General features: G+C 42.0%; 2 protein-coding genes across 2 annotated transcripts in view; both read left to right on the top strand.

Annotated features, from left to right (window-relative positions):
• The window catches only part of thnsl1 (threonine synthase like 1), a gene marked incomplete at its 5' end in the record, with an annotated part of 333,814 nt that overhangs the window by 122,063 nt on the left and 183,778 nt on the right, over window positions 1-27,973 (top strand). The window lies entirely within an intron of this gene.
• The window catches only part of tmtopsb (teleost multiple tissue opsin b), a 33,673-nt gene continuing 26,312 nt past the window's right edge, over window positions 20,613-27,973 (top strand). Inside the window, exon 1 of the mRNA XM_084340233.1 lies at window positions 20,613-21,265. Within this exon, the coding sequence (XP_084196359.1) occupies window positions 20,899-21,265 (367 nt within the window). The 5' untranslated portion in view covers window positions 20,613-20,898. The remainder of the gene's footprint in view (window positions 21,266-27,973) is intronic.

The raw sequence follows: 27,973 nt of genomic DNA on the forward strand, positions 1-27,973 counted from the left end.
GACGTCAAGTTTCAGTTTGCGACCTCCAGCAGGCTCTGGGGTGGGTTGCGGCTGAGTGTGAAGTGGTTGGGATGAGTGTCAGCACCTCAAAGTCTGGGGCTGTGGTTCCCTGCCAGAAAACAGTGGATTTCCCCCTCTGGTTGGGGTCCTGTTCACGAATGACGGGAAAATGGTGCATGAGACGGTCAAGGCGGTTTGGTGTGGCCATTGTGCTGAAGAGGGAGCTGAGCAGGAAGACAAAGCTTTTGATTTGCCGGCTGATCTACCTTCCAATCCTCACCTTGGTCAAGAGCTTTGGGTAATGATTGAAAGAATGAGATCGAGTGAGCAGCTCAGACATCCCGAGGGAGCTCGGAGTAGAGCCGCTCCTCTTTCGTGTTGAAAGTGGTCAGCTGAGGTGATGCGGGCATATGATCAGGATGCCCGCCGCCGTTGGAGGTTTTCCAGGTGCAACAAATTAGGAGGAGATCCCGGGGCGGACCCAGAACTCACTGGAGGGATTACAGCTGGCAAGCGTTGCTAAGGCGAGGGATGTCTGTAATACCCTGCTTAGCCTGCTGCCACGACAACCCGATCCCAATTGTGTCACATAGTGTCGTATGCCAACAGTCATCCTCCATCGTCCTGACGGATGTGGTCACGCCAGCGAGATCAATCAAAGAGGCTTTATGCTATTTCATCTGTTGATGTTCCTCCACTGCTGCTCTTCCCCCGCTGCCAATCGAAAAAGAGGAATCAGGTGCAGTGAACCGTTGTATCGCTTTGACCTGGTGGATAAATGGAAATTCTTCTTCTTGAATAAAAGCCATTGTATCACCTCTGTCTGCTCGTCTTCGCCCTTTTCATCACTCTCCTTATTCTTTACTCTTTGGTCTCCTACGATCTTTCTCCTGCTCTTACCTTCTTCTTACCTTTCCACTCCACTCCTCCACGCTCCCCTCGTTCAACTCCCTCAGTTTTTCCTTCTCGCTCTCTAATCTTTAACAATCACTGTTGTACAGAAACACTATTTAATATATTAAATCGGCAGAGTCTCTAATAATATCTTCACATTTCCTCATCCATCTCCTTCACTCCTCTTTCTATCCAGTCCACCTGGCTGTAAAAGATGTAGTGTTGTGACTTCACTTGACTCTTGCTAGCTTCTGAACGCAGTAGTTTCTCTACAACTAGCGCAAACAAGTAGTTAGAAGCGAGGCCGGCGATGGCAATGGGCAGGATGGGCTCAACCCTGAGTGACTTGCCGGGTACATTTTTTTTAAAACGCTGATTTTCATGTGCTCTGTCTATTTGCATGCGTCTCAGCCGGACCTGACATGCTGGTAACTCCCCCCGGCTCTTTGTGACATTTCAACTCCATCATCATTCGTAACATTATTGGCAAGTCTGTCGATGAAGACGGACCACGGAGCGGCCTCCGACCTCGGGATGATTACCTTGAAGCTTTCCATTGTGTCACTTTCAATTAGTGCTTTCAATCATTTTTGAGCCAATCATTATTTCTACAGCGCTGTGTGAGAGAGAAATTGGAAATAGGCTGCTCACATATCAATTTCTCTGAATGACGACAGTGGCAACCTAACCCGGCCGAACGGAGACCTTACTCATGTTATCCCACCTCTGTGATTGCTCATCGACAGCTACCTATTAACTCAGGGTAGATTTCCATGGTGAGACATCAAAGGGTGAAATTACAGAATGATTTTAAATAGATTTCCAATAGGAAACCGTTGGAAGTCATTAGCTGTTATTCAACATGTACTTAATGTCCTCCAGGCACATTTGTGTGTGCGCCTGTACATGTATGCACGAAGCACAGTTGGTAATAAGCAGGTGAAAGATGTCCAGGCCTCATTTTAAACCTATTAAATCTTCACCTTCATCATTAAGTGAATGCTCACTACATGTGAGGGAGAACGGGCTCCTGTGTGCTGCGTTTCAGGTTCAGAAAACATGGTTTCTTGGTATATCTGAGTCAAAACTGACTTTTCTGCTCATTTTGCTTTTGTTAAAAGAGACATTTCAACATATGGACAGAATTTAAGACATTCAAAAAACACTACACATGTACTGTGTTTGGGAGATGTCTTGACCTGATTTTATCTTATTTGTATGCAAGTAAAGTAAATAATACCAAATAAACTCTTTTGATATTGAGTTAACCTACTTTAATGTTGAAATGTCATCTTAAAATGAGTGTAAACTGAGATATTTGAGGTTTGCTTTCATGATAATCACTTGGATGTTGCATCGTATCATATATTGACCAATTCTGACTTTATTGAGCAAAGATTTTTTGTTTTTGTTTGGTTTTATTGCCTACGGTGAAATTAAAATGTTGTACAAATTGTTCCTGCTTGGAAAAAAACAAACAACCAATTTAAAAAAGGTTGCAAATATTCAAAATGTGTTGAACAATAATTTTCAGTTTCTAAAATAAACATTGCTGTGATCAGTAGATCCCCTGATTGTCTGAGTAATCAAACAGATTGACAAGAAAATGCTGTTACATCACCTGGATAAAAGGAGGCTGCGTGTGTTTATATCTTAGCTGAATGGCTAATGTCCAGAGATTGGGGTCAGCAGATGTCAGATGCGAGGAGAAAAGCTGGCGGCGTGCTGTTCAGTGCCGGCAAATGAGTTTCCAGAATCAATTCAGCTCCTGTCCGTCTTTAGTCAGAGCTGTGGAGGTCCAGGAGCCCATCTCCTGCCTATCATTAGAAGTGCTTTGTTCCTCAAAGCCCAAACAATGCTGCCATGAGCTATAGAGACAATGTGACCACTATTTGTGGACTGACGACTAAAACTTGAAAGAAATACAGTATACACGCAGAGTTTTCATCACAATTATTAAGCTGTGTGTACAAAATCCAAGTAACAAAAGAGCGTGCAAAGGAAAATACCAACCCTTTTAAGCCACGAGGAACAAATCAGGAACACGGGAACACACGGGGACCGGGTAATAAGCGCAGGAGCACAAGAGACGCATGAACGAAAAACAGACGGACAAAACAAAGAGTGAGGGGAACAACACAGGCTTGAACACAAACGAAAGTAACAAGGGGATGAGGTGCAGCTGGAGAACAGGACAGTGCTGACGAGGCTGATGTGAGGGGGGAAATCAGGCTGAGGAGGAAGTATAAAGTGACAATAAAATAGGAAATAACCAACCAAAAACCAAAACCATGACAAAGCCAGGCCAGGAAAGGGGTCTGTATAGCTGGACTAGCACTCACCAATGTTTTTAAAACAGCAGAGGCCAGGAGAGTTCACCGCTTTCACTTTGTCTTTACTCTTGTTGTTGGCTTTTAAATGCAGAACACACCAAATCATTGACTTCTCCTGAAACGAGAACAAGGAGTGCTATTAACCACGGACAGTGTTGTTGTTGCTGGTGTTGATCTTAGAGGTGAAACTACTGGAAACCAAAGCGCATTGTGCTGAATACACAAATTCAGAAGTTTTATTTAGGGGGAAACTTTAGTCTCTAACCTCAATTACACTGCTAGATCATCTTGTGTGTTTGTGTCAGTCTTGTGTGTGATAGACTGATCTGTCATCTTGGCCTTTTTTTTTGCCTTTATTGATAGAAGAAGACAGGAAATGGGCCCAGACTCGACAGTATCGAGTCCTTTTCTTTGCAGAAAGTCAATTTCTGTGTCTTTCTGTGTTTTCTTTGGCTGTTCACACATAAAAATAGATAGTTAGGATATGTGTTATGTTCCTAAGGGGATCAATCAACTATAACTTAATTAGCAACGTGTATTGTTTAGTTTCTAATCTCCTGTTCATCTGTTCCCATGCGAGAGTTTGAGCTGACATCCGGCTCCCTGTGTGACGTCTGCTCACTCCTGGATCCAGTCCAGTCAATTACAAACAAACTGAGGCCGATCGCTCATTAGCCTGCCTTCGCAAGCTTCAGTGAGGAAGATGTGGACCCAAAAACAGGTCATCCTCTAATTGTTTTTGGGGCTGTTTGTTTTTTATGAACTGTGACTTAGAGGGCAGACAACACTAGAGACAAACAGGACTTCCAAGTCTGCTTGTGCTCCTGCCAAGGCTGACCAAACACAGTCTGGCAACCATGCCTGACGAGGGCACTAATGAGTGTACTTGAAAAGGGTCAACGTCTTTTGCAAAAATGCTTGAGCCAAACACAAAGAACACACTGACTCACAAGTTCAATTAGAAGCAGAGTGGTAGAACGTTTTTAGGATCGCTGTAACCTTCACAAAGAGACGCAGACCAGAGAGCACGTCGTACTTAGTCCTGATACGTCGGATACGCTCATCAGGCCTGTACGGTGGCTTTGTTTGCTCCTACGAGGTGAGCAGGTGTCCATTTTGAGTCAGTGGTAAGTTTTCAAAATGAAGAAAAACACAATCCTCTTCACAGAAACATTTTAAACAACTTTCTCTATACTTATTATGTTCCTAGTGGTTGTGTTGTAACCCAATCATGTCATCATGTGGCTTACCTGCCAAAACATGCTTCAACAATGGTCTCTTGATTGATTCCTGCGATTCGGTTCATGCAAACAATTTCAAGATAAACGAAAGAACTAGCTGAGAATCGAGACCTACAAGGCTTTGGTGACTCACTGTTGATGCGTCTGGGTATTTCACTAATGAATCAATCTCCAACAAAAGCAGTCTTCTCTAATTTCCAACAGGGCAATAGATCCATTTCAGTGACATAATTAGTCCAAAACACAGTATTTCATGCATAAATGGTGACAAAATAGTGACAATCTGCGATCAGGGATGCTTTTGAATGCTTTTATTTGTCAACAACGCCACTATTTTAAACCAAAAGCCATTAAAATGCAATTACAGGTTACCAAAGATGGCTGCCGGACTCTGACCTACTGATTGATGCCCCATTTGACCAGTTAGGAGCTTCTATGCCCGGCCTGTGGCCTGAAACAGCCAACGAGCAGCCGGAGAGACAGGAGACCCAGCCTCTCTTCGTTCCTCTCTCTCCTGAGCCACTTAGACGCCAGCCTCTGTACACATGATGTGGACCCATTGTGTTTTCCAGCTAAGAGGGGCAGCTACAGGTCATCTGCAGGCTTATTTATGCATTCAAAATTTCCGGCGAGCGGACTGAATAGATCAATTATGTAAGCACTTACAGAGCTTCTGACTGTGGGGAAAAAATCCGACTGTAACCTTTCAAAAGTGCCCAAAACGAAACCTGTATTAACGAGAATGATTATAGTTATTACTGCATCTTTGTAGTGACATTTGATAGATTGAATGTAGGCCGAGGACACACCGCACGCACGAAAAGCAGAATGTAAAATCCTTTTAGGAATTAAAAATGTCTTATAAAAATTTGATTTTGGATTGTTACAAAGGAAAGGCTGATATTAATCAATCAGCTGAGGCGGCTGCAGCTCGGGAGGTGGAGCGGGTCGCCTAGTAATCGGAAGGTCACTGGTTTGAATCCCTGGATCCCGCAGCTGCATGTCGAAGTGTCCTTGAGCGAGATACTGAACCCCAAATTGCTCCTGATGAGCAGCTGGCACCTCTGCCATCAGTGTATGAATGGGTGAATGTGACAAGTGTTGTAAAGCGCTCTGAGCAGTCGGCAGACTGGAAAAGCGCTGTAGAAATTTGGGCTGTCAGAAAGTAAACTCAAATTATCCGATGTCTCGTTAGATATAACCAGCTTACCCTTCTCCACACGTGGCTCTGGGTATAATAAAGTCAGTTTCTGTTGTTTAAACTCATAAATCCAGGGCAATGTTTCCCTTTCGCTCATCCAAACTAACTCACACTCGACTCTGCTCTTCCTCGGGTCCTCAACAATGCACCTGACACCTGAGCGACACAAGTGTGAAGTCGATTGGATGAACGCTTTCTTCGAGAAAATCGAAGGGCAGACAGAGATTCCATCCATTTTAGATAGATTTACAGAAAGAAAGAAAGAGAGAGGAGAGGCGAACAGGGACGGGGAGAAAAATGACTCATTCTTGAACTGGGTCGAAATTGATTGTGTCAAACCGAGAGGAAAATGTGTTCTCCCTCAGGAGAGGTAAGAGGAGCAAAGGACGGAGGAGAGGCAGGAGGGTCACGGAGAAAAGTAAAAGGGTTCTCGCAGAACAAAACACAAGCACACAAAGGTGCTCGGCAGTGTACTCATTCAAACACGCACAGACGCACACTGTGGTATGGACCAGCGTAGCATAGGTGTGTATGCATTAGTATCGAGGTGACACTTCAACCCTCATGGGGTAAAACGACATGACTTCACCAGTCAGGCTGCCTAACTTTATATTAAATGTATATGTTTATTTTTCTCCTCTTGAGGTGATTTCTGTTGTTGACCTCCAGTATTTCACCGCTTATTTCTGTGAGCTATCTGACGGCTAACGTGCAGTTGTTTTCCTCGAGAAGACTGCTAAACAACCACCTCCTGCAGTGGATCCATGGAGACTTCGCTTGAGGGAATTAAATGTTAAAATCAGGGACGGACGAAGAAGTTTGGACTGTTAGTATGTATACATACATAAAGACGGACAGACAGATAGATGCTGTATTGATCCAGAGGGATATTTTGACATCCTTATACGACACATACAAAACACAAATGCAAACACAAGAGTATAAAAAAGAAAAGGTTAACAAGAATATAAGGATAACAAACACACACAGCAATGTAGTGATAGTCTAGCCACCAGAAGTACTTACTGTGGTACTTCAGTATGTGCAGACTCAGGTAGTTCAAGTGTACGGGGGTTCAAACTAATGCTGTTGATGATATAAAATTAAATGCGAATTGAGATATAAATAAATATCCTCTTCTTGTCCCAGACCTGTTATTCCTCAACTGTCCTCTAGCTGCCACTGCTGAGTTCCTCCTGACACACTACCCGCCTGCCCAGCTGCTGCCTGTCAGTCATTAATTTACACCAATCAGCCACAACATTAAAGCCACTGACAGGTGATGTGGATAACACTGATCCTCTCCTTACAATGCAATGTTCTGCTGAGAATCCTTTGGTACTGGCACCCGAACACCGCAGGACAGTGCACCCCGACGCACCGCAAAAACTGCCGAGGAACACAACAAAGAGCCCAAGGTGTCGACCGGGCCTCCAAATTCCCCAGATCCCAGTCAGATCGAGCATCTGTGGGACGTGCCGGAACAAGTCCAATCCATGGCGGCCCCACACCCCAACGTACTGGACCCACAGGATCCACAACAAACGTCCCGGTGCCAGACACCACAGGACACCTGCAGAGGTCTTATGACCGTGCCCTGACAGGTCAGAGCTGTTCTGGCTGCACAAGGGGAAGCTGCACAATATTAAAGGGGCTGTTCTCAGAGGGAAATAAGGTCCCCAGAACGCTGTTTGAAGCTAGAAAGGTGGAAGGGTCCGCCACATATAAACAGTGTGAAATTTTAGTATGTGTGCAAGGCCAGCTGTTCAAGAACTAATTATCATTATTTCTGGCGGACGTTGCAGATTTCCCACTCTCGTTTCCTCCTGCGGTCACTCAAGGTGAAGCAAACCAGCAGGGACACAACTATTTATGGAAACCCCTTTAGGTGTTGCAGGGGTCAAACCCACGACCTCTCACTTATCGTCTCTGGACACCGCTCCCTGATGCAATAAACTCAGAGTGCAGCGGTTGAGTTAAGAGCAAAAACTTCTGGCCTGGCGCTATTGATTGGCAGAGCGAGCAGCTGGCTAATGCTGTGTGCCAGGCTCTGTTCCTTCCTTCAGGAGGAAGAGGAGAGTGACATTGTCTTCCTGCTGCACATCCTCAGGGAGGTCCCAGGCTTTGTCCGCTGTTATCCCGTTACCGGATGCTCCTCTTTGTTTGCTTTATTCACATGAGGATTCTCATCTCATTCTTGATCATTCGCGTACAGCTCAAACACACGGACAGGCCTCTGGGTGTCTGCTGTCACTCGTTGCCAGGACGATAAAGTCCACAGGGCATTCATTAAATGTATCACAGGAGGAATATTGAAAACATGAACTCACCTGATTGAACACAAAAGTAAAGGCGAAAGAAATGGGTGAAATAAATCAGTGTAAAGCTGCTACAAAACATGATTTAAATCAACACAGCGTGCGTTAAATCGAAGGTGGCACAGGATGCCTCGACTGTAATGTGCTCTAGGAGGTTATTTGTGCTTTCAAATTAGTAGTTTGTATGCATGAAGTAGCAATTAAGGCTCCTGGATTAATAATTCATGCGCAGAAATATACGGGGAGAATATATGAAACTAAATTGTTTGCATTTTCACAAACTTTTCAATGTTTTACAGGCTGAAATCACACAGCGCAGCCACTTATCTCCAGGTGTGTTTGACCACAATGAAACAAATTGTGTCAAATCAGAATGGTTTCTGTAGATTAGGCCTGAGGTTTTTGTTATTTCCTGTTATATTTTGAAGTTCTGCCCTCGTGTGTCATGTTTTGCTTTTAATTTCCTTCCTCTGTGTGATTTCCCGACGTGTTCACCTGTGTCACTATTAGTTAATCAGCCTTTGTGTATGTAGTCTGTGTGCTCCCTGCTGTCTTTGTCTCTGCGTCCTCTCTCCTGTTGTGTTTTCCTGGCTTTTGTGTCCTCATGTTTTCCTGGTTTGTACTTTGTTTTGCTTTTGTCTCTTGGATTTTCCTGGTTTTGATATTTCGCCTTTGTCTGCCTTGTGCTGCTGCCTCATTTTTGGTTTTTGGATTTCACTGGGTTTGGTTATCAGCTATTATTGAAACTCGCCGTGAGCAGTATTGCAAAAAAGAAACACAGGTTTGCAACTTCAGTGTGGAAAAGTACTTTGGGACACTTTGCTAGAGGGGTCCCGAGGGGTCTTGGGGTCCTCCCCTATGAGATTTGGGTGTAAGAAACTTACTTTTCCTGTGTACGGATACATTTTGTGCTTTTTAATCATCAGTTTCTTTTTTTAAAACGACATATTTAATACAGTCTCGGGCCTGAAAGATTTGAAGGTCCAGTTCTTCCAGTTATTCACATTTACCACAAACAAACGAGATATAAGCCACCTGAAAATTCAGACGAACCCCTCCATGCACCGACCCGGCCTTAATGTTTAATTAGGTAAAATCAAATCGAGATCTTCACATTAAAAGTTCAACCTTAGGTAAAAACTTTGCATCAACTTTGACTGCCTTCAAGGCACCAAGCATCAATGACGTCAACACAGAGTCCACTATGGATTACTGGAACAATTAACTGAAATGAAAAGGTTTGCAGCTGCTCTGCATCCAGAGTCAAGATGTTGTGTACTTTTGTAAAGATGTGCGTTTTATGACGCATGCAGGGACTTAGTACAAGGTTGTTCCTTGATGGACAATAGGGAATAGGGAGCACTTGTCAAGAAGAGATACTGTTGATATTGTTGGATATCCAGCTGTTGATCGCTGGACTCTTAACCTTGAAAACATGGATCTATAACTCCTGCTTCTTCGGCAAGGCCACATGATGACTGAGGATGTACAAGGGCGACCATACAATACGAGACAATGTGAGCATTTATCACTTAACCATATTTGCATGTCTTTGGAAGAAACAACACTTCCTCTCACAAACCCTCCACAGAAAGGATCAGGGCCGAAAGGCGAACCTGCAGCTAGAGGCCACGGACCTCGCACGAAAATCACTTGCCCACCACAAAAGAGGCCTGGGTTTAATTCACAGCAGTTGTCCTTGGTGATGCACGAAAAATAAACACAGAGCATGGTTTGGTGCATTTTGTGATACCGTTGTGGCGCGATGTACCAGCATCTGTTTTCTGATCAAAAATAGATTAATATCTCTCATAGTGATTGGGGAAAGACTGACCCTGTCATAAACTCCTCATGAGTCACCTTCGATGGCCCTCAGGGAAACAGAAGTCACATTCATGAATGACTAAATGACAAAACTGAACGGTGCACTGGGGAAAAAGAAGGGAGTCAAAGGTATTCCCCCAGCTCATTATTAATTTCAGGGCCTGAGGCAAAAGAAAAGCCCCGAGCTCTTATTAGTTTCTGACCCTGATGTTAGCCCCTACTAAAATTTAATTGGCTGTGAGATGAAGGGCCTGCAGATTCTGCAAAGACAAGCTGAAGTGGTGTGAAGTTTCGTATCCTTCACGTCGCACCTTGCAGAAGTGAGCGTAGAGATAATGAGCAGAGGAAAGATACTGTCGTGCTCACATGAAGCCATCAGACCCAGCAGCCCTGACTTTTATGCATCATACTCGGTTGCAACTTTTCCAAGACGAGAAACACCTGCTCATCAAATCTGACGGCACCACAGGCAGGGGCTGTGTTTCTGTTGATATTTGATCATTCGTTGCCCAAGTTATTTATAGATTATGATGCTTTTGGAAACAACTCACTCTCTATTGTTGACCCTTAAACTATATGAACTACATGTTTGACTGGAGTTGTATACATGTAATTCATCTACAGTACAAGATTGATGCTTTAGGTTCATGCGTCTGGGTACCATTCACATTTTAAGTGATACCAGTTCAGATACCAGAACCCAATGGTACCTTTTTTCAGCACCTTACTCTCTGATCTCTAATCACAAAAAATTTTATTTCAGTTTGACCCAGTAAAATCTTTCACTGCTAGAGACAATATATCATGAGCACATCACATCAGACACTCTTTCTAAGTTTTATTTCAGTAGCATCCTGCTAAATCTGGTTGATAAAATACTTTCTGAAGCAAACTGCTGCAAAATAATAAATAAAATATGATTTTAGATCTTAATAGTGAAAAAAAGCCTTTAAATTAGCATTCTTCACATATAAAATTGATTGTTGGTTTACATTATGTATGTGAATTCAAACATATCGTTTGTAAATATACTTTTATGATGCTAACCTCCGTTAGCACGTTAATGGGCCTACCTATTATGTGTTAGCATTGAGCTAGCAGGCTAAGCACTTGTTATATAAAATCGTTTCGGGAATCAAAGTATGCATACTGTAATATTTCCTTGTAGGCAGTAAGCAGTTCATGTACTATTAGTTTCATACCAAGGTTTCAGACATAAAAAACATTTTGGCTGAATTTTGAGAGATCTCTCTTTGTCCTTCTCTGTATAAAGTTACTGTAAAGATGCGCTTTCAGGTGCCAAATTTCAGTCAGTACCCTCAAAAGTACCAAGTCCAGTAACCAACCCCTACTCATTAATAACAATACTTTCACTGACGTTAGGTTGGAGACCTTAAATTATAACGTTGGCAGTTAAGGCTGAGAACGACAACAGAAATAACAAGTTTATTGATTTCCCGTTTCTCCTGGCAGATGTGACTGATGTTTCCAGTGCGACGTCACGGTGCTCCGGTCTACACGATAAGCTATTTTTAGAGATACTGGACCAATCCAGCTACCAGATGTAAGCAAAGCACGGCCCTTTGAGTGTCATGTTTATTTCCATATGAATAGACATGACATTTAGCTCCCTAATGGAAAATCCAATAATCAAAATATATGCAAGGCACTTTTTCTTAAGGTATGGATTCAACCACCAACCTTATCAAACCCACCCAGCATCAAACTGAGAACGACCAAAGACAATTTCCATCAAAGAGATCAAAGTCAAATGCTTTTTTGGTTTTCCATTTGGATGATTCTCCTGCTGCCGGCCGATAAATTGGTAATTGAACAGGAAAGTAAACGAAGGGCAGTGAGGGAAAAAGAGCAGGCGGAGGGTGAACTAATTATTCTTCAATCAAAAGGTTTTTTTTTTTGTATTCATCCTCATTGAAGAAGACCAGTGAAATTGACAGAGTGAGATGAAAGGCAGTTGTGTTTATTTGTGCTCTTTCTTTCTTTCTTTCTTTCTTTCTGTCCTTCTCAGGTTCGGTCTTTCGCTCTGCCAGGGGACTCGTTTGGCCGTGAGTGAGTGGCTGAGTTGGGAAAAGCATCAGTATCAATTTATCCACACCATTACCCACATTGAGCAACACCACACAGACACACACACACAGAGTTCAGTCTCCAATCTCCAATCCACCGGATGACACTTTGACCTCTGGAAAGTGCTGGCATGTGATTACAGACGGAGAGGAGACGTAGCTACAGTCCAGCGTTGTTGGGCGAAATGTTCAGGAAAGACAAAGAGGGAAGGATATTTTTATTTTAATCTGGAAACGGTTTAATAAAACCAAGACATGTAGAATTCTTCTTTAGAGAGAAATTATAACTAGTCATCAGCATATAGCTCAAATACTAAGGTACTGCTCGTTATTCTTATTTGTGTCTACTCCCGTGAGTAATGCAAATAAAAATACCCGTGAACACGTGGCATCCAGCTCGGTGAATTTCACCGAAGCTGAGGCTGACCGCTGCCCAGTTTTCAGCCTGTCCATCTGTCTCGGGCGAGTTGCAGTTTCTTAATTGGTGTTTTAAAATCAATAAATAGTAACTGTGACCGGCAAGTAGACGTAGACTGAATTATTCTGTCTCAACACATCAGTATAAACCCAAACGAAGAGATTTCTCTGTGATCTGACTGCAATAAATGGATCAAAAGGACGCTGAAATAACAACGTAATGCCGCCTTGTAAGAAGCCTGAATTCATGCTGTGTCAGGTCGGTCAGCCACAAGACAAGTAAACTTCTTTTAAAATGCTTGTTCCCTTAATAGAGTTCGGATCGATATATTTCCAAAACTTGCCAGGTAGCCTTACCTTCTCATTCACTTCCCTCCACAGCAGCTTCTGTCCTGTGTCGCGATGAGTGGATGTGTTGTCGTGCCAACGGCCATGATTAGTGCTTATTATCCTCTCCTCCATTGTTGTTCATGTTGAATATCCGTAACAATAACACTTCGCGCTGACTGGAGCGATTAGACGCAAATTTTACCAAACCTATCCAGGTTCGTTCAGCGATCAAGAGTCTTGGTGGTTGCACGTTTGTGGAAAAAAAGGTACTGCCCCAGAGTTAGCCATATTAGCGTCAGCTAGTGTCAGCATCATTAACGTAAGCTAGCTAGCGTTAGCAACTTTAAGTAGTGTAACAAACTGGCAACCACTTCAGGGGGCGGAGGAGTTGAACAACAGTGGCGTTGTAACGTGAATGTTATCAATAACAACCGTAAGCAGGATTTTACTATTGTAGTTGAGGTAAACATTGGTGATTATACTCTTTGACAAATTGATTGACTTGAAAAAATTCAGAAATTGGTTAGAAATGCTGTCACAATAACCCAGAGCCGACCTTCACGATGTTTGTTTGGTCCAAGCAACAGTGCTATAAAAAATATATTAAGATTATTATAATAATTAAAAGGTCAAGCAGCAAATATACCGAGAAATGTTGCATAAAAAACGACTCAAATGATAATTAAAATAATACATTTTCTGTCAACTGATTTGTTGTTTAACTGTCTTCAATTCAGCTCTTCTTGTATGTTTAGTATGAAAAATAAAAAAAGAGCTTATAACTTGTAACTGAAGCTGTCAGATAATAAAAAAACTGAACTGTAGAGGAGTTTAAGTTTAAAGCAGTAAATGTATCTGCGTCATGATAAGTCAGTGTTTTCGTTAGCATGTCTAATGACGATACATAACCAACGCTGTGTAAGCTTGTTCGAACAGAAGGGGGAAGATGTCTTGTATCAAACGTCCGGAGGCAACACAAGGGGATACGACATGCTGCTGCTGACATGCTCATGTCATGAGCGCGCCATCGCACTGACAGCTCATCTTGTAGCATCGCCGGCCCTCAGATGTTAGTCAGCCGCTGCCATGAGAACACCCACCTACAGGCCTGGAGCTTACACACAACTGTGTCCAAAAACTATGTCCTCTTTCTTTAAACATATAGGAGGGGGGAAATTGCAAAAATAATAGCATCATTACAGTTTGTATTTCCTTGCACAAAAGTCGAGAAAATACTGAATCCTCTTGGACTTTAAATTGAGTGATTGAGTGGGCAATTAGGGTGAAAAGAAAAAAATCCTATTTTCCACCTTAGTAGGAAAGAACATGTACAGAACACCGGGTCGCTGATTGCTTTAGCAACAGTAGAGTTGCAGAGTCTGAAGAGTAACTAAATTGAAGGGGAAAGAAAAGAAATGACACGTTACAGAAGTCCTTGAAGCTCACAAGAGACCAGGTTATAGGGAGGGCAGCGATGTGTTTTTACATGCACAACAATAAACTAATTTAACAACATGTCATTTCATACAGCTGGTCAGCGATTGGATTTCTCTCACACGCACCTTACCGTTGAGGCTTGTCGTTTAAATTAGGTTTCATAAATCAGGTTATTGCAGAAAGCAGAGAATGACCAACCCACTTAAGTGCATGTGAACACACCACCGTATCGATCTGAATCAAGGATGTCAGAACACAGCACGCTCTGGCCCAAATCAGTGAGGCGTGTTTGATTTTTAAGATTTTTCCAGACGGGTGGAGGTTGATGCCGTCTACAGTAGAAAAAGTCTGGAGACATTAAATTGGCATTAAAATACATATTTCTTTTATTTTTTTAATGAGCACTTGACACTAACCAATTCTTCTCATAACTGCAAAAAATAACTAAAGTTCACTTTTGCACTCATCGATACCAGTCTTCTAAATATGGCTGATTGTCTCCATCTAGATCTGTGCATTATTCCCTGAGAAATTAACAAAAATGAGGAAAAACGCCCAAACCTTGCAGTGTTCCTGGATCTGTGCCTTTAACCGGAACCGCGCCAAAAGTTAATGGGGTCTATTCTGGGCCGAGACACATCCTCCATCCAAGTTTCATGGAAATCCGCCGAGTAGATTTTTTGTAATCCTGCTGACAAACCAACCAAGCAACAAACAGACACGGAGGTAAAAAAAAATGTAAAAATGTTTACACGGTTCGGCTTCCTGGGGGCTTGGGGAAGACTCTTTAATGCACATTCGATCACTTCTGTTTGTATGAAAGTCTCAAAGATAGTTTTATTTAAAGTTTCCCACTCCAGCTTGTCAATTTGAAGTGATTGTAGATTGCACAGTGTAACGGATACAGAATAATGAAACCCTGAGCGTTTACATCGGCTCCCTGTAAACCTCGCCGTCACTTTACAATTCTGTCTGCCACCGGGCACGAAAACCTCCTGGGAAAAGGAAGGTTAGCTGCTGATCAATTTCAATTATAGACTTACTGACTGAATACATTCTCGTTCCCTCCTGTGTCGTTGTTATTTGCGTCGAAGGAAAACGGAAAAACGGTCCAGCTGTCTTTGCACCATCTCCACCTGGAAAAGCTAAAGCCGACTCTTTACAACAGCTCAGTCAGTCCAGGTAATTAAAGCAAAGACTCGAGCAAGACATCAACTAACGATGCGATTCCTTCTGACGTTACATGACAGCCAAAATTTTACTGAACGCAGCTCGGAGGGGGAAAGAAGAAGAGGAGAAAGAGGTTTTATGTTTTCCATCCTTCGTCGTCTAATTTATCAGAGCAACCTTTATCGCCTCGGGGCGGGAAGCATTGTTAATCCAGCCTTCCTGCCTCAACACTTGTCAGTCATCTTGATGAGTTTAAGATGACGTCTTGCCCGAGGCCGAGGCGATCAGCATCCATGAAGACACGAGTACAGCGGCAGAGGCAGGAGGAGCAGATGGTGAAAATTACAACATCTGCAGCACAACGTAAAGTCCTAGATTTTAATTGGGCCTCGTCTGCGGCATGTTGAGCTTAGATTTCTTGTGTCTGAATCCCAAATCCTGTAACTACAAGCCAACACACTGTCTCCCATGTCCACACACATTGTGTACATCAAAGACAATCCATTTGTCCACATGCACCTACACTCCCAAAATAAACCTTCTTATATATTATTAATGTGATAAAGCTGCATATCAAGGCTTTGATTTGAAAATAATTAATTCTACTGCAAGTCCACGAGAGTCTTTGTTGTCTCACACAGACTTATTTAAAACATATCATTGTCAGCTCCCTGAAATAAAGCAGCTCTTTCACGCTGAAGCTGATGAACTTTTACGATGAAGACAACCCCGGCTCACACATTCCTCTCTGGAAACAACATCTCCTTGCGCCCGGCTGTCCACCTGCTCGGCACGGCCCTCTCGAGCAAATATCTCATCAGTAGCCGTAGAGACGAGGCCGCAAACAGCTTGAAATAGCCTCTGCAGCCCTCTCATTAAGGCACAAGACCGTCTTCACTTCTCAGATTAATTAGCACACGAGCAAAAACATCAGATTACGAGCTTTTACAATAGACACTAACACCGGGGCGTCTGGATGAATCGTGCCGCGGCCGAACTCCTGCGTTGCCACGTTCACCTCGAGTCAATGAACACTTGATGTTGCCCTTTTGCCTGTTTCCAGTCTCTGTCTCGCAGCTGCAGTCAGTACAATCTAATGATTCAGCGCCTTCTGTTAATTAACATTATTGGCAAAAGGCCGCTGGAATTAGTCGGAACGACTAACTGACTACACTCGTAGATAAACGGCGTACTAAATAAAAACATTACCCGCGTGTACGAATGTGTCCGACCTCAGAAAATGGTTCACGCATGCACGCATCCACCGCAATCTCAGCAAGGTTCGTCAAAAAAAAAGTTGCAGGCGTTTGAATCAATTCCACAACCTTCAGCTGGCAAAACTACTTTAATGTTAGGGTAATGTTTGATAATCGATTCAGGAGATCAGATTTAATGGATTTCACTTCACTTCATGTCCCCACTCGACCTAGAGATGCCAGCGACGAGCCTCCTGAGGCTGCGGTCACATTTTACCCTCATCTCCATGTGTCCGGGCATTTTACTGTATTTTGTGGCAGCTTTATGAATTATGGCAGAGGCACATTTCTACTATTAGCGAACCAAGATAAGTTGATTTTGACGTGTTTTGTCTTGAGAAAAGTTAAAAAATAAGCCTTAAATTCTTCCAACAAGCAGATGTAATGTTATTTTTTCGATATAAAATAATATACACATGTTTACTGTGTATTATGACATAGAAAACTGGAGTCGGAGATGGAAAGTTATTTTTAATTGTGTTATTTAAAGGTCATGTATGTAGGAAAAGTTGATTTTTGAGACTCAATCCCAACTTATCAAATACGCTTTGGGGTGGCGGCCGACCCAACCAACAATCCCACAGCGTCAATATTTAACGAGTTGGGAATGAGACTCAAAGGTAATCAAGAAACTGGACCATTAAAGCTAATAATTAGACACTGATTGTTACATACCAGCAAAGATATTACTCCTCTCCATGAATTGAAGGTACCTGGAGTTTTATTTAAGGTTTCTCAACACATCCTTGAGGCCTAATAAATGAGTTTAATGCATTACTTTGCTCGTAAGCTGACTTTTGGAAGAATTTAAAACCATTATTTTTGTCAGTCTTCTTCGGTAGACTATCTTCGTGCAATAGTGTAAAAACCTTTGACAGGATTGTGAATGAAGCTGACGTCACCTGCTGGTTTTATGGATCATCATTTTGAAGCCTCAAATTTCAGCCATCGCCATCTTCTTGAGCCACAAGTGACCGTACAGTGTCAGGACGAGAGGGTGGAGGTGGGGAGGACATCCTGATTGGACCTGACTGGAAACCCGAGGACGCGTCTTGGTAGCGACTTGTCAATCACAGGGTAGCCACACCCCAAATCGTACCCTGCTTTATCGTCTAATTTACTCCAAAAAGGACCAAAATTCACAAAATGAACATCCTGCTGTATTGAAGAAGACTTGAAACTAACGATTGAGACAATAAACTCTACATTTTTGCCTTGTTCTCTCAAACCTTGTTCATTACAGTGTTCAAATACATTTCAATGAGATTCAATTACCGCTTTGTTTTTTTACATCTCATCTTTATGGTCATGTAACTATTTACACACTAATGTGACGTCACTGCAGCAGATGTGTTCTGATGGACCGGGCTGAAAACAATGATGTTTATAACTTGATTATGCTTTGCAGAGTCAGCTCACTACTGAAGGCAGAGTTAGCCGGTCAATCAGCCAGTCTGGCAATCAATTAGGGTCGGTCAGAAGAATCGATCAGTCAACCAACCATTAAACCAGTCATTCAGTCAGGCTGTCAATCAGTCAACCAGTCAGCCGTGAAACAAACAGCCTTCATCAATTACAGAAAGCACATAAAATCACTTATTTCATTTAAGACTGACTCCTCTTATCCTTAATCACACACATCACACACATGCAACACGTCTTTTTTCACGTTATAATATTTTCCTAAAGTCGGCACAATGTGTCCATAAATCCACATTTCAGTCTCAAACAGGTGGAGAGAGTGAGATTGAATTTATTTGCGAATTGTCAGGATTTAACCTTGTGAAAGGAGCCAAGACGTCACGTTAGGAGGTGAACTGAGGCCGCTTGTCACTGTGATTCCTTTGATTCTCACCTTCAAGTTGAAGCTTTAATGATTTTCTTTGAATTTCAACAAAGGTTTTGTCTTTTCTTTGCTTTAAACGTGCATCTTCTACTTGAAATCGTAACTCTTAAATGTGTGAAAATCACTTTAGGAACATACTTTTATTGCTGCGGTGCTACGACTTAACCAACAGTGTTCCTGTAATAACAAAAAGTTACAACAAAAACTACCATCAGAGCATAAAGATAAGCAAAAGAGATTAAAATGATATATTTGACGACAGGGACGTCGGTCCTTTGAGAGACAAAGGTGCAGGGAATGTGTCCTATACCTGCTAAATTTTTTATGAAGCAAATTTCATTAAATTAGCTCATTTTGTTTTATTAATAATTCATCCATCCATTCGTCACTGGAGGTGTAAGAGTGCATCTGTTGGCAAGGCTACACCTGAAATCAAAGGATAAGACGCGGCATCATGAGAGCGAGCGGGAGCAACGTGTGTGCGTACATGTGCATCACCTGCATAATAAGTGTGCGAGGTCTATTATTTTAACTGCTCTCACCAGAGAGAGGACATTTTATTTATACGATTCAAAGACATATGCTGATGAGTGGCTACTTGTGGTTGTGTGAATAATGCAGCCTGTTATCCATATGTCCAGCACTGCACAATGAATTACAATACTGAAGGGGCTTTATGTAACAATTTCTAGTTATTTACATGAATGAATCACTTTCTTAATTACCATATGTGAGTGGATTGTGAAAAAATGAGACCGGTTTCCTGCAAGCCTGTGGACAATATGCGTAATGCTGCTGGATGCTTTGGATTTCTTTGTGAAAGATTTACATGACAATTAAAGGTTGTTCATCCGTCCGCTCCTCTATCATTAGCTTAGAAACGGAGTCCGCTAACGTAAATGGAGATCCATCTTTCAGCACAACACAAAAGCTCCACAGAGCTACTTTAAGCTAACAAAGCTGCAATGTTGTGCAATATCCAAATCGCAAAAGCTGCTATTTTTGGATAAAGGTACAATGGTGACGGCATCAAAGTACTAAATCTTGTTTTCCAGATGTAACATAAAACATCATCGGCATGTTGTTGGTTTTTTTGTGATGATGACTGAATTGTCATTCTTGCGTGAACTGACCTTCTCCAACCTTTAACTGCAAAGGAAGCGTCTGATCTAAATGCAACAGCTTCCATTTTGGGATGAAATGTGCGTGTTCCTCTCAAAGATCTGCAACAAGTGCTGCTGGAATAAGAAGGACCAGGACGAAACACAAGACAGCCGAGCCGATACCACTGATCCTCGTCCTATTGATAGATATCTTAATTACATTTCCTGATCTGACACCATGGTGACCCGATCAGCCAATAAATCATTATCTCAGGCACATCTAAAAGTAATGATTGGGCTACATGGAGTATTTTTAAGCGAGCCCCTCAGGCCGTCACATCAGTGTGTCGTGTCCTGAGGGACGGGGACTGACTCCTGTTGTCAGGAACATCATGGATTCTCTCTACTGCTGACACAAGTAATCAGTGATTTGTTTTAATTAAATGTGTGTACAGAAGGCTTTTCTCTGGTTAGTAGAGCAGAGGAGTCTTGAGCGGCGCATGCACCTGTCACAGCCTTTAAATCAGTTCTTCTGAGATCATTTGAGATACTTTATGTCGACCAAAGCAAGTAAATCACGATGATGGATGTTGTGATATGATATTTGTTATGCAATACTTTCATTGATGTCTGGACTTGCAGTGAGGCGTTGTTGCTCTTAAATTAGATATTTTCTTTCTGGAGTCTGGACGTGCAGCAAAGTGTACTAAGCTGTTGTTCTTCTTAAATCAGTTGTTTTCTCTATGAAGTCTGGACTTGCAGTGAGGTCTTGTTGCTCTTAAATTAGACATTTTCTCTCTGGAGTCTGGACTTAGAAGTCTGGCAGTAAAGTGTAGTAAGGTGTCGTTGCTACAACACGCACCTGTCACAGCCTTTAAGTCAGTTCCTCTGAGCTCAGTTAAAATACTCTATCTCGACCAAAACAAGTAAATCATGAAGATAGAGGTGTGATGTTAACTTCAGCCACGGGCATTCTTGTTATGCAATACTTTCTTTGCTGGTCTGATGGTGGTTTGAGGTTGTTACACATGCGTGCTCACACACACTCACACACCTCCTCTTGTTGAGGGTTTCTGTCCCCCGGCGCGTTAAAAGGCGCTGTGGGTGATAAAAGCTCAGTCGCACTTCGCGCTAAGCCGAAAAGGAGCGCACCTCTCCGGACCGGGAGCGCACGGCGAGAGGGGGCGGATCTAACACGACACCGGCATCTGCTGCCTGAATCCTCACTCACTCTCCAAGCAGCTCTCTGGGACTGTAAAGCCATCTCAGGCACCTTCTTCTTTCTTCTTCCTCTTCTTCTTCACTAATGCGCTCACGGTGCCACAGCGCGCTCCCCCGTGCCCCCCTCGCTCCTCCAGATGGGCTCACCGGATGAAAAGCACCGAGACCGGATGGTCGGTGCAAACTTCGGGCCGGTGCAAACTTCGCGACTCAGCCCGGTATGATCGTGTGCAACGTGAGCCTGAGCTGTGCGCACTGTCCCGAGGGAGGCACGGCGGCGACGTACGAAGAGGTGCCCGGCTCTCTCCCTCCTCCGACCCTGAGCCCGAGGGGGCACCTGGTGGTGGCGGTGTGCCTCGGCTTCATCGGCACCTTCGGGTTCCTCAGTAACTTCCTGGTGCTCGCGCTGTTCTGCAGGTACCGGGCTCTGCGCACGCCCATGAACCTCCTGCTGGTGAGCATCTCTGCGAGCGACCTGCTGGTCAGCGTGCTGGGCACCCCGTTCAGCTTCGCGGCCAGCACCCAGGGGCGGTGGCTGATCGGGCGCGCTGGGTGCGTTTGGTACGGGTTCGTTAACGCATGCTTAGGTGAGCTGATGATTTTATTTATTTTATTTGGCATGTGTAACCCTAACCCCAAGCTTTAAATCTAATCTCTCTGCTTATTTTTATCACTGATCATTTACCACCGATTAATTTCTTCTTTTCTTGCCATATTGACTTTAAATGTGGCTGAAAGTGCGAAAGTATTGTATCCAAACTGTCTTCTTTTCAGTCTGATCATGCATGTTTGTGCAAAGCGACCTAAGCTTACGCATTTCATCAGTTGCTCATCTCTCATCAGGTAGGAATTTAAACGAAAATCGACTAAATTTTGTGAGAATTGATCAATCCTGAAATAGACTCGAGCACAGACGTCTCTTCTCCTTCACTCACAGCTTCATCATCCATCTCTGTTACTTTTACTGCCCTCTTGAGCAGTGGTGTTGCTTTTAAATAGGGTTTTTTCTCTCTGGAGTCTGGAGTTGCAGTAAGAAGTTGCTCTTAAATGAGTTATTTTCTCTCTGGAGTCTGGACATGCAGCAAGGTGTAGTCAGGTGTTGTGGTTGCTCTTAAATCGGTTGTTTTCTCTCTGGAGTCTGGACATGCAGTAAGGTGTAGTCAGGTGTTGTGGTTGCTCTTAAATCGGTTGTTTTCTCTCTGGAGTCTGGACTCTGGAGGTGAAAGTGTGAAAATGTTGTATCCAATCTATCCTTTTTCAGTGTGACCACTCTGCACATCATGCACTGTTATCGAAAATGACCTAAAAAGATTTTATAAGCCCCAAATTTTACAGATGAAAGTGGACAAAACTGAGGATTTTCAGGATTAGCAGCAGCAAACTCCTTTATGGCTGATTTACTCTCCTTTACCTGATTTTAACCTAATTGTCTCGCTTTAGCTGCTTTCAAGAGAACGAAGAAAATCATAGAAATCACTCGAAACACGTGATTAAGATCCTGGTAACTCGTCTCATTCTGCAGTTGATTCAAATCCCATTAAGTGGTGAAGGTAATGTGCTGTTGACCTCTGATATCATTCAGCTCCGCTATAAGCTCGCAAACTGAAATTTCCTTTGGGGACATAAATAATGTGACAGTGTGATGTGTCATAATTCAGATTCGGTCCCAGAGGTAACTTCGGAGGGAGGATGCAGGAGAGATGAACTCTGAAAAACACGGAAAAAGCATTTCTGATCGTATTACATAATAAATATGCTCTTGTTATAGGCTCTTATCTTGATCCTTAGAGGTTGTGTCTGTTTACGAGAGCTCTTCACCAGTGCTGGATCAGACCTGTGACCTTTCAGCTTCAGCACGATCACTTGAATCACTAATGTCAACCTTCTGCTCATGGATCATAATTTTTAAGCCACTGGTGTGAAGAAAGAGGAGAGAGATGATGATGATTGAGGGGAATTCCTGCTGCACTGTCAGTGTTTTCGTGCTCTCTCTGAATTTAGATGCTTTATCTCTTCGTACTTAAGGGAGTCTGTGACTGACTGCAAATACAAGTGAATGAATCAATCCCGACTTCAGGACAGACGTCACCTATCACCTCTTCATCATGTCTCTCTATTACTTGTACTGCCCACTAAAGCTTTTGCTTTCCCCCTAGAGTTTGGACTTGCACTGAGTTGATGTTGCTCTTAAATCTGTTGTTTTCTCTATGGAGTCTGGACTTACAGTAAGATGCTGTGGCTCTTAAGTTGTTTATTTTCTCTCTGGAGTCTGGACTTGAACTGAGGTGATGTTGCTCTTAAATCAGTTGTTTTCTCTCTGGAGCCTGGACTTGCAGTTAGAAGTCATTGCAATTGTTCTAAAATCAGTGGTTTTCTCTCTGGAGTCTGGACCTGCAATAAAGTGTCTTTGTTGTTGCTTTTAATTCAGGTGTTTCCCTCTAGAGTTCGGACTTGCACTGAGTGGTTGTCGCTCTTAAATCAGTTGTTTTCTCTATGGAGTCTGGACTTGTACTGATTTGTTGTATTTCTTAAATCAGTTGTTTTCTATATGGAGTCTGGACTGGCATACAGGTGTTGTTGCTCTTAAATCGGTTAATTTCGTCCTGGAGTCAGGACTTATCATAAAGTGCAGTAAGATGTAGTTGCCCCTAAATCATGTGTTTTTGCTCTGGAGTCTGGGCTTTCAGTACGGTGCAGTAGGATGCTGTTGCACAGAAATGTCTTGTTTTCTTTTCTGGAGTCTGGACGTACAGCGAGGTGTTGTTGCTCTTAAGTTGTTTGTTTTCTCTCTGGAGTCTGGACCTGCAATAAGGAGTTTTTCTTGTTGCTTTTAATTCAGTTGTTTCCCTCTAGAGTTTGCACTGAGTGGTTGTTGCTCTTAAATCAGTTGTTTTCTCTATGGAGTCTGGACCTACAGTAAGATGTTGTGGCTCTTAAGTTGTTGGTTTTCTCTCTGGAGTCTGGACCTGCACTGATTTGATGTTTTTCAAACCAGTTGCTTTCTCACTGGAGTCTGGACTTACGGTAAAGTGCAGTAAGATGTTGTTGCCCCTAAATCATTTTGTTTTGTTCTGGAGTCTGGACTTGAAGTAAGGTGTTTTTGCTCTTAAATTAGTTGTTTCTTCTATGGAGTCTGGACTTTTAGGAAGGTTCCCTCTTCATTGTTGCTCTTAAATCATGTGTTTTCTCTCTGGAGGCTGGGCTGGCAGACCATTTGACCTGGACTTTGTTCTCAATTTTCTCCCCATCAAGTTGAAGGATTCTGACTAAATCCCCCAATAACTCCACTATACTGCTACTGACATGGTCAGCAGCTCTCCAATACAATCCTGGATGCTACAAACAAACCTTCCAAAAAAGAAACAACAGTCGCTCTGTAATGAGACACTCCCAATTTATAAATCTGATTTGAAGTTTTCCCATAACCTGAAAATCTTTTGTGATGAATTTTGCACCATGTTTGTCTCACTGGTGCTTGTTAGAAGTTAGCTGTAGAGTAAACAAGCAATAACCAATAGTTTCAGATCTGTACGTGAGAGGATCAAAGGCTCACTGCTGAAAGATACCTTGAATAAGATGCTTTAGAGATGTAATTGTGTGGCTGGGTTGGTTGTTGGCTTTTCTAAAACCATGGAGTGCAGAGATGGGCACCCTAGCATCAAAGATTTATGTGAGGTGTTAATGATTGATGACAGTTTGGTCAAAATCGATCTGATGGTGGAAAAACAAGAAGAAATGGAGCTCAGGTAGAAAATGTCCAGAAATAACCTACAGTGGAGCATCGAGTTAACTCGCATTGTATTCTGGCAGATGGACAGCTTGTTAGCAATGGTAAAAAACAGTGTACGGGTGTTAAAAGTGATTAATATACAGAAATAAAACACCCTGCCTGAGAGTAACAGGGACAAAACTTATTTCAGTTCTTTATTTCCTTATTTACACAAACTTTGTGCTCATAAAATGGTCAAAAACAGGTGCTGAGGTGGAAAAACAGCCTATTCAAAGGTCCAAAACACATAAACTTACATAATTTCCGAGTTTAGGGCTTTGAAAACTGATTGCAGGATCTGAAATCTCATTGGCTACATGATGCATCAATCACCTGGAGGCTGGCGAGTCAGTGGCTCACACAGAGGAGAAAGATGAGAGAGTGGGTCACATGTCAACACGATCACCCATTGGATGTTGTAGGCTCTAGGGTGAGCATAGATGCTCATTTCTGCTTAAATGAACTGTCAATCAAATGGCTTAGGATCTCCTGTGTGGAAGGATCCTGTGAAATGAGGAGTTTGTTGATGGATAAAAGCATGAAAAGCATCCGCAAATGCATTTATTTTTGCCATTTTTGCACTTTTTTCAAAAATGCCAAACATTCACTCGATCTCGCTCTTCCAATGTGATGATTTGCTGCTTTTCTCTGTTTAATATGAATACATATCGTTGGGTTTTGCACTGTTGCCGGACAAAATAAGTCATTTGAAGACGTCATCTTGGGCTTTAGGCAATTGAGATCCATATTTTGACATTTTGTAAACTGAACAGCAAATCTGTACTAAGCCAATAGAAAAGGATCGACTGGTAATGAAACTAAGTGTTGGTTGCGGACCTCGTACAGTCCTTACAATATCTGAAGAAAAACTCACCTTGTGTGGAAGTGTCAACGCGATGCGGATACATGCAGTCGTAGGTTTGAACTCTGCAGAGTTCAAATGAGTCTGAAGTGGAGAAAATTGCTGCCTGAGGATGAGATTTAGCTCGAACTGCATCACTTCTTTAGAGTGGATATTTAGCTACAGTATCTTTGTATTAAGTGCATTGAAATTGTGCAATCGCTCAGGAAATGTTGGCTTCCTAGCGGGCCTTTGTTGATAAGTGCAATAATGAGAACAGCAGTTAAGTGCATGACGTACATTTCTCTTGTTCAGCGCTGTTCGATCAAGACTTTCATGCAAAGACAACCCACGATTAGAAGCGTTCCCAGCTGTGCTGAAGTGGACGACACCACTAATGAAAAAATAGAGGAAATAGAGAAAATGACCTACTTTTATTATATCAGATTTTTTCCAGCAGTTTCTGACATAATTTCAAATGATACAGATAATTAAATTAACATGACCTGGATCAGGATAAGCAGCATGAAATAGGCGGATTAGCCCATTAAAAATGATTTATTGATTTAATGTATTCATGTATGTGCACCATAAGGAATGACTTTCTACTTTAATGGCAGATCAGGGCAGATAGATTCAAAAAGATAACTAAATTAAAACAAAAATTAGTAAACTAAAACCTTGGTTTCACTTTAATCTTGGCAATTTTGTGGATTTTTTTCTGTTTATTTTACATTTTTTCCCTGTATTTATGAAATTCACAAAACATCCATAAATTATATAGTTATTCGCTTGAAATTATGTATTAAAATCCAATAAAAAACGTCACAGTCCTGTAATTTTAAGCCTGATTATTTGTATTATAACAGTGTTTGACTATATTTAAAGATAACCTCATCGTTATTATACGTGTAAATATCCTAAATTAAACATTTAAAGGCCAACAAATAAACATCTGATGTCAAATTACATCAAACAACTGTATTTTATTTACAGAAAATGACTGTGTTTTGAAGTTATTGTCTATTACTTCCAAAATATTACCGTTCTTTTGTGATTATTATTTCAACATGTGTATATGATATATTTAATCATAGGTTAATCATATTTTAAGGTTTAATCATATTTCATCATTTAGGTTATATGTGTGTTACGTCACCCAATAGCCGGCAGTCACATACAAAACATTTTATAAATAACATCAGTCCCTGTGTGTTAAATATTTGAAACTTTTATAAATAAAATTTTAATTGTTATTACTTTTTAATACCTTCTGAGGCCATTGAAGATACCCTGCTATTTCAGAAAATCTCCTAACAAGCATTACGGTAGAAAAAGCTACTCAAATAAAGCAACAAAAGTAAATGTAATTGATTACTTCTGACAGTTACTTATCAATATCTCCTCCAGGAATACACATTACTCCGTTCAGTCAGTCTGTGTACAGATACTCGGTCACTTACAGGCCTCATAAAACAGAAATGAATCTCTCAGGTTGGCAGGACTGAAGTGAAAACACAACTGAGACGTCTCGTTTTACCGTCTGCCTTCGAGACAGAATCCACTTCGTTTGTTAATTCCCTAATGAGGCATCGTCCGCCCCGCTGCAAATTACCCAGACTGCATCAGAGCTACTGTACCGTGCAGTCAGGGACTGTTAGGGAGATTGTAATCAAGCCTCATCAGGTCACTGGAATAAGATCTTTCTTCAGGAGGTCACAGAGGAGTCTTTCCTTTTCTCACTTTCTCTCTCAGCTGCAGGATGACTGGAAGTTAAAGTTAGGTAATAACTGAGAGACAGACGGAGGTATTAGTTTAAGACTTTTTGGTATTTGTGCACAGGGCTGAGCTTTGTATACGATATATGTCATTATAGTGATATCAGACTTGTTATATCGTGATGTGACATAAGTGTTGTCTTTACTGGTTTTAAAAGCTGCATTACAGTGAAATGATGTGATTTTCTGAACCTACCAGATTGTTCTAATACTTGTCTTTATCTACTCAGTCATTATATCCACATTACTGATGATTATTGATCAGACATCTCACTGTGCTAATGTTTTATGAAAGCACCAATATCGTCATCATATTAATATTAAAGTATTTGGTCAAAAATATTGTGATTTCATGCTTAATTCTCACATTTATGAGGTGCTTTTCAGAACAACTCCCAGCCCTATATTATTAATATTGAATATTTTTTATTCCTTTGTTTTAACCTTTGTCTCAGATTCTCTTTTTCCTTATTATACATATTGTATGAGCGTTGTTGGAGGATGGGAACAACAATTTAATCTGCAACTGCTGCTTTATTTTGATTGTTGTGCATATTAAGAATATTTGCTAACAACTTTCTTTCCCCTGACGTTTAAACGGGAGTTTAACAACCCAGCTGCCAGAATAAATGTCGACAGTGTCTGTAAACCACAGATATGTTAAATATCTGCAACTTCATGTTTTTTTAGGTTCAGTTTTCTATGTTAGGTTGTGACGACGCTGTGCTTATGGTCTGGTTAGGTTTAGGCACCTGGTTGGGGTTCGGAAGAGATTGTGTTTTGGCTTAAAATACCTGCTTGAGTCGCCGTGAACCCAACTGGAGATGTGACAAGGTTTTAGTTAAGTACACCTGGTTTTGACGCCATGAACACGGGTGGAAATCGCCCCAAGGTGTCCTTAAAAATA

Source organism: Pagrus pagrus (assembly GCF_965226575.1).
Source record: "Pagrus pagrus genome assembly, chromosome: 20".
NCBI lineage: Eukaryota > Metazoa > Chordata > Actinopteri > Spariformes > Sparidae > Pagrus > Pagrus pagrus.